Here is a 6,674-nt window from a genome sequence, read left to right as displayed (position 1 = left end):
CAGAAAGAGTAACATGGGTATCAAACTACTTCCTCAGGATTTGCTTGTCCAGTGTGTTGGACTGCCAGTGTAGCAGTTAACACACGGAAGACTGGCAGGAGACAAAATCCCAGTCTAAGAAGCTAGAGTACTCCCGGCCCCAAGCCTGGATAAACGGGATTGTGTAAAATCGAATCTACAATCAAATGTGGCTCAATCTGCTGCGGTGACCCGTTGGGAAATAAGAGAGGGGCCAAAGTACCTTCAGTACGTTTATTTGACAAAAACTGCAAAATTACACCCACTTTTTTTCAACCTGCCCATGCTTGTAGTCTCAATTTGTAAGTCTGAAGGTAACTTGGTACAGCAATATGCTAACAACTGAACCTGTAAATGTTTGCATTTAGCTAGGCTGCAGATTCTTAGTACTGTCAAATGATGGTGTGGTGTGAAGTAGCTATAGCCAAGACAGAAACAACACTTGATTCAACAGGTCGTTTTAATTACAATCCTTTATTCAATTTTAAGATGTGGCACTTTGACAGTTTTTGCACACAAGGATGCAAGAATACACTTTGCATTAGGAAAATAAAAGTTGGATCTGTGCTTTTGTTAATGTAAGAATTCTAATAAATATTTACATATTAACAGTACATGAGAAATGGTGTGTATTATAAAAGCAAACTTCAGCAAGTAAAAATCAAGTAAACACAGCTCAGATGTGTAAACACAGCAGCACCACGATAAACCCGTCACACGCGTGGATCTGAAAAAGAAAGCAGTTTTCCTTCACGTGCTGCCGCAAAATCGAAAACAACATTCCTATTTAAACCATTTTCCCCATCCATCATTTACTCACAAATGTTTAGCACTTAGCTTTTTGTTTCTTAAAAAAACAAAACAAAACTTCAAATCAACCCAGCAATAATCTCTTTTAATCTGCTTGTAAGTTTTTCCCAGCATTCCTCTCATTAGTTTCCTGAAGCACCTCTTCTTCTTCACTCCATGTTCTTCCCATCTTTTCCAAACTTCCACCAGACCACCGTGAGGACGACAGCTGTCAGGAGGATCAGGCTGCTGGTTATGAGGTAAGCAATAGGCAGGAAATGGTTCTGACCTCCAAACCAGGTCACCGTTGTCAGCACCACTTCCTTTCTGCCTCGAAAATACTGCACGGGAAAGTCTGAAAGAGCAGGAGGTCAAGGCCAAAAATATCTGATCAAAGAGAAGCGTGTTTAAATTGAATAACAAAAGATGGAGGGAAAGTGCATTTGGGAGTTAAGATGCCTCTAACACAGTGAAAGGATACTGTAGGTTATATTGATGCTGTAACTGCCTGCTGGAAGCCCCTTTGTGAAGGGGTTGTCGTTTCGGAATAAGATTCCATAAAGTTTCTTGAAGTTGGGGAAAGCTGCCTCCCTCATCCATACAATGAAATCGTCATTGATAAAACCGTTGTTCATGGGATTGGAGGGATCGAGCTTGTACACGGGCTTCTGCCAGTATGGAGGTGGCGCCGTTCCTGTGGGGAAAACATTTAAAATGTGACACAAAATGATTTCTGAGGAAAGAAAAAAAAATTCCTCCTTTACCTTCAAACACTTCGGCTAGAGTCAAGTTGTCAGTCGTTGGGTTGCGGAACTTGATGTATTTGTCCGTGTACCACGTGAGGCCTTCCCGCATCAAAGGAACCTCACCTCTGCCGTTGGGATGATGATACCACAGGACGAAGGAGTCTGGGAAAACACATGCAAGTTAAGAGTGACAGGAAGGGTAGAGCAGCTAACTGATGCAGTGTGTTTTGAGTTGTGTTTACCGTTGAAGATGCTGTTGGCCACAGCGCCACAGGGAGCAATCGGGCGTCCGCTGGGATCTTTCAAAAATGGCTCACAATATGAACTTGGGTCCTAGGGAAGATGTGATATTTAATCAAGTCGAGCATTCAAGTAAAATTCAAGCTTCTTCAGCTTTAAACACTACAACGCATGTCTGGTAGCTGAAGATTCATGCATGTGGTCCCGAAACACATGAAACACACTAAAATAAGGTCTGTTGTCATAGATTCAACTACCGAAGGTTAATTTTAACTCCGCCAACAACATGAAAGCGCTGCTTCCACTAATCACCCAGCATTATCAGGGGTGTGGCTCATCCGTACTTCTGTTTTTTTATCTTCACAAACCAAGTACAACAGATGACATGACTTAGCTTTAGTGACCATACAAGTCAAAGTTTCTGCATGATTAGTGTGGTCCTGTTTCTATAACGGCTCTTTGGGGCTGAACATCTCAGAGAAGCCGTGTTGTGGGAGGAGATGAGCATCTCCTAATGCTGCCCAGCCTCTTCTTTAACCTCTGGAGTTAGACGGATCCATCTCTTTATTCAGAACTGTCACTCCATGCATAAGGTGACCCAGCAGCTTTATGCATCACACTCAGTCAAACATGGTGGTGGTTGCCTGCTGGTCTGCAGCTGCTTTGCTGCTTCAGGACAATGGTGAAATGCTGTAGTTGATGAAAACATGAATTCTGCTCTCTACCAGAAAACCCCGAAGGAGAATGTTCTGCGATCACTAAAGCTCCAGCATACTTGGTTATGCAGCAGGACAATGATCCGAAACTTCCGAAAGTCACCTCTGAATGACTCCAGATACATTTAAATGAATGTTTTGGAGTGGCCTAATCAAAATCCACACTTAAGGCATGACCTTAAACGGGCCATTCATGCTAGAAAACCCTCGAGTGAGGCTGAATCAAAACAATTCTGCAAAAAACAAGTGGTTCAAAATTCATCCAGTGATGTGAAACACTCAACGCCAGATACAAAAACTTGACTACAGTTCCTGCTGCCAACGGTGGCGTCACCATTGATTAGGTTTAGGGGGCAATTACTTTTTCACAGATGATATTTGATATGAAACATGCATGCGTGACAAATATGGAGAAAAATAAGATATGAGGAAGAGGGCAAATACTTATTTCTTGGCATTGTCAGCATTTCTGATGACATGACGATGATACCTTTAAATTTTTCTTCCTTCCAACCGTCTGCCCATCATCTCTGGAGTCCATGTATCTGCGAAGGTTCTGATGAAAGTTACGGAGTCCGTAATAGAAAAAGACATCTCCCTGGGACACACACACACATTCACATCGTCAAGTGGATGAGTGTAGAACCACAAATCCTAAGATGAATTTAAGCTTTAAGCTTCAAAGCACAGACAACAAACGCAAGCACTGACAGTGGGGCCTGTTAGATACAGAGTGTGAGAGTAATAATCTTCACACGAGACCCGCTTCCAAGCTGTTTCAGAGCTTTGTGCCATACTTAGCGTGTGCTACTGAGGCCTCTGGAGTAAGATTATAAGTGGCCCTCAAGTTAGGATTATGTTGTCACTCTGTGCCGAGAGGTTCTTACCTTAAATGGTTTGTCAATCCTAAAATTGACTGTGCAGGTGCAGGGCGTGTTTGCGTTGCTCACATTTTTACGCATTTCAAAACACTTGTTGCAGGTTTCAGCCTCTGTGTAGTCCAGCTGAAAAGACAACGAGAGAGAGAGAGAGAGAGGGGAAAGTGCCGATAGTGAACTTGATCTTAAACTTTTTCAAACATAACCTTCGACCTTTCCTGATGTTGTCACACCCTGTTTTTATTGCACACAGAGGCATTGGGGCCTCTCTGACATGAACAAAGACAAATGCATAGCGCTCTTACGCCATCAAATTTCTAGAACTGAAAGTGAGTGTTTAGAAGCAAATGTGGTTTTCACTCACCTTCATTTCCTGGGTGTTCTGCACAGTGAGAAGCAGCCATACTCCCAACAGCAGACACATCAAAGCCATAAAGTAGAAAAAAGGCAGCACGGTGTTAGCAGTTAGCATTGGAGACCAGGCAGGTAACCGCTGCTGTTTGAAAGCAGAGTTGTCGGGTCTCCGAGCCAAGGGCCCGGGCTTGCCTTTCACCTTCCCCATGAGAGCGAGAGCTTTGGCTTCAGAAGAAGAACTTGATTGACAGCTGGAGACTCAAAAATTGCGTGTAAACCAGCCCTCCTCTTGTCTTCCTGTTTTTTATTTCAGCGATATCTCTCTGCACACACACTCACACACCCCTCTGCTTGCCAAGGGATTTTCCCAGCAGGCTTTGCATCGTGGGGGCGACCGTTGTGTCCTGTTACTTATTAACCGCAATTCTTTACTCAACTACCTCTTTCTGTTACTTCCAATTTACCACAAGATTGTGTACTTCCGTCCTACAACACACAGACTTGTACAGAACAGGATTTTATATCGTCACTGGCTGCGGGAGATATCGGGGTGGTTCTGGGCCCCTTTCTATCTGTAGGATGCTGAATGGGGCTCCCCGGTGGTTTAAGTAAACTCATGACCTCACATTGTCAGTCGGGGGGACTTTCCAAGGTCAGAGTAAACAAAAAAGGATGTGGCTTTAATTTGAAGTCTGTTTATTCATTCATCACACTCCCTGACATTGTGTTGGTCACAAAAGTGAACAAACAATGCCGTACATTTCACACAGGCTCTGGAAATATTAAAAGCTCGTGACAGGATCAGCACAAGGAATAGTGAAGACAAAGTCCCTTTAAATGTCAAGCAGTCAGTTAAAATAGTCCAATTTTGACTTTGTCTTCCTTACAGCGAGCCAAGACGCCACTCTCCAACAGCTTCATAAGATCCTGTTTGATCTGAAAAAAAAAAGAGGCAAATATGAAGTGAAATTAAAAGGGAACGAAAAACTAAAAGATCCTCTCCAAAAAGATTACTCTGCAATGCAAATAGGGTTCAATATTGAATAACTTTTAGCTCCTTCTATCTAATATTGTAGGTTCTCCTTGAGGCGACAGTTGCTGGATTTGGTGCCATGTAAATGAAATCAAAATGAACTGAATTTCAATGTAAAGTCTTTTCTTACTATAATAATTGTAGCATATGCATATCTATATGTCAACTTGTACCACCTCACCTCTTTAACAGGTGCATCAATCTGAATGAAACTTTGCATAAACATCACTTATAACCAGGAGCATCTGTGACTTCTATTAGTTAACCAAAAGTATCAAATGGATCAGGTGAGAAGAGCAGACAACACAGCTATGGAAGTCCCCCCACAGCCATTTTCTTGCTCCTTAACCCACGCTCTGTGCCACCTCCACAGTGTCATCAGCTTACAGCATACACCCAGTGCATTGCACACACAAAATAATGGAAGGTCAAAATATTAATTCAGGATAAATGTTTAGGATATTTAAAATAATGGAAATATTTGAAACGATTCACATTTTAACACTGTTTTTGCCGGAGACGGGAATTCTAGGAAAACAAAACTAAAGTCAAATTAGCCAGGCTTCAGAATCTACGACTAAACAAATATGTCCAGTTTTTAAAGGGTTAACCGCTGGAAAAAAGTCATAATGGTTTAAAACATCCCACGTTCATAAAGTATATGTTCAATTAAAAGATCTCCACTAATTTCTTCCTCCTTTCTTGTAGACAACAAGCCAAATCTAAAATAAAAAAAGTGCATCACAAATAATGAAACTAATTTTCTTCATAATGTATTTTAAAAGTTAACTTTTACACAGGAGTGAAATATTTAAAGGTTTTTCTGTTTTAATGTTGATGATTATTACTTACAGATCATAAAAATCAGGAATCCAGTTATTCAAATTATTACAACATTTGATTTCAAATTTGAGTAACGTGCTGATACATAAAAATGTCACTTTTTGACATCAATATTTTTTCAATCTTAGCATTTCTTTTTTTTTTTTACTTAAAAAAAAGACAAATTTTTTCAGGTGATCTCTTTTCTTTTTCTTTGTTAATTAACTAAAGAAATACGTTTCCAATCTTAAGCGCAGCTTTACGGTGAGATCAGAGAAACAATGATCAGGGAAAATCTGCATGTTAATTATTATAAACAAAAGAAAAAGAAGCTCCAAGTCAAAGTGGAGTAACAGCAATAAAAACACATTTTTCTAGCCCAGCAGGGGGCAGTAGCTCACCTCAGGAATGTCCACCATCCTTCTGAGCTTCTGGTCCCTCCAGTTCCAGTCCAGAACCAGGTATCTCAATGCCTGCAAGCTCAAACCCTCTGGGGAACCAAATCAGAGTGAGAAGACTTCAAAAGCTTTGAAGTTAAACGAAAGAGGCCGATCACAAACACACACCTCTCTCAACGAGAGCGCTGATCCTCCCTGGTGTCCCCACTCCTATGTGGTAGATGCCTTTCTGCAGCAGCTTCACCTGCTCTTCTATCTATGCAAAAAAAAAAATGACACAGACAATCATTCTATGAAATCATTCACAGTTCACAATCTACACACCGCCTGTGATTAACAGTCATCTCCACTACCTTGATATGTTTCGCAAAAAGCTTCACAGCTTTGGCTTCACCCTTGAAACTAGTCAGCTGCCTGTGGATGACACAAACATTCCCGTCACGTTAATTTGAAAGTGGTAACTGGAGAAACACGACAAACATCAGTGGTCTGTCACTTACTTAATGAGCTCGATGGTTCGGAGAGCAGAGCTGCAGACGACAAGCAGAACCACAGAACTTTTTTCCGTGTGCTGCTTTTGAATCTTTGCCCACTTGGGAGCAACTAAGAGGAAAACAGAGCAATTAAAGTGATGGGTGTTTATAAGTGGAATCTAATGGAAGACTTGGTCAAAGTTTGCA

General features: G+C 41.4%; 2 protein-coding genes across 2 annotated transcripts in view; both read right to left on the bottom strand.

The window, feature by feature from the left end:
* Nucleotides 1–479: 479 nt before the first annotated feature.
* tmem30c (transmembrane protein 30C) lies at nt 480–4,321 on the bottom strand. The gene is made up of 7 exons (XM_082509086.1): nt 3,752–4,321; nt 3,397–3,513; nt 3,000–3,107; nt 1,796–1,886; nt 1,572–1,715; nt 1,289–1,501; nt 480–1,162 (listed from the first exon to the last, which is right to left on the bottom strand). Exons 1-7 carry the CDS (start codon nt 3,947–3,949, stop codon nt 978–980), a joined length of 1,056 nt encoding a protein of 351 aa, XP_082365212.1. The 5' UTR covers nt 3,950–4,321; the 3' UTR covers nt 480–977.
* Nucleotides 4,322–4,420: 99 nt separating this feature from the next.
* cmss1 (cms1 ribosomal small subunit homolog) overlaps nt 4,421–6,674 on the bottom strand; it is a 29,329-nt gene continuing 27,075 nt past the window's right edge. Inside the window, exons 6-10 of the mRNA XM_082509087.1 lie at nt 6,495–6,597; nt 6,348–6,408; nt 6,163–6,250; nt 5,998–6,086; nt 4,421–4,677 (exon numbers count right to left, since the gene is read on the bottom strand). Of these exons, the coding sequence (XP_082365213.1) occupies nt 4,594–4,677; nt 5,998–6,086; nt 6,163–6,250; nt 6,348–6,408; nt 6,495–6,597 (425 nt within the window). The 3' untranslated portion in view covers nt 4,421–4,593. The remainder of the gene's footprint in view (nt 4,678–5,997; nt 6,087–6,162; nt 6,251–6,347; nt 6,409–6,494; nt 6,598–6,674) is intronic.

The sequence above is a fragment of the Aulonocara stuartgranti genome (assembly GCF_965226115.1).
Source record: "Aulonocara stuartgranti genome assembly, chromosome: 16".
Classification (NCBI taxonomy): domain Eukaryota; kingdom Metazoa; phylum Chordata; class Actinopteri; order Cichliformes; family Cichlidae; genus Aulonocara; species Aulonocara stuartgranti.
Note: the sequence above shows the minus strand (reverse complement) of the source record. Positions and strands in the feature narration are given on the sequence as shown.

Bases quoted from the DNA above. Each gene is read 5' to 3' on its own strand.
- tmem30c (XM_082509086.1), bottom strand. From the start codon at position 3,949: ATGGGGAAGGTGAAAGGCAAGCCCGGGCCCTTGGCTCGGAGACCCGAC. The intron at 1,887-2,999 runs GTATCATCGTCA...CATCTTCCCTAG, and splicing joins GAAGGAAGAAAAATTTAAAG to GACCCAAGTTCATATTGTGA. The intron at 1,163-1,288 runs GTATCCTTTCAC...CTGCTCTTTCAG, and splicing joins CAGCATCAATATAACCTACA to ACTTTCCCGTGCAGTATTTT.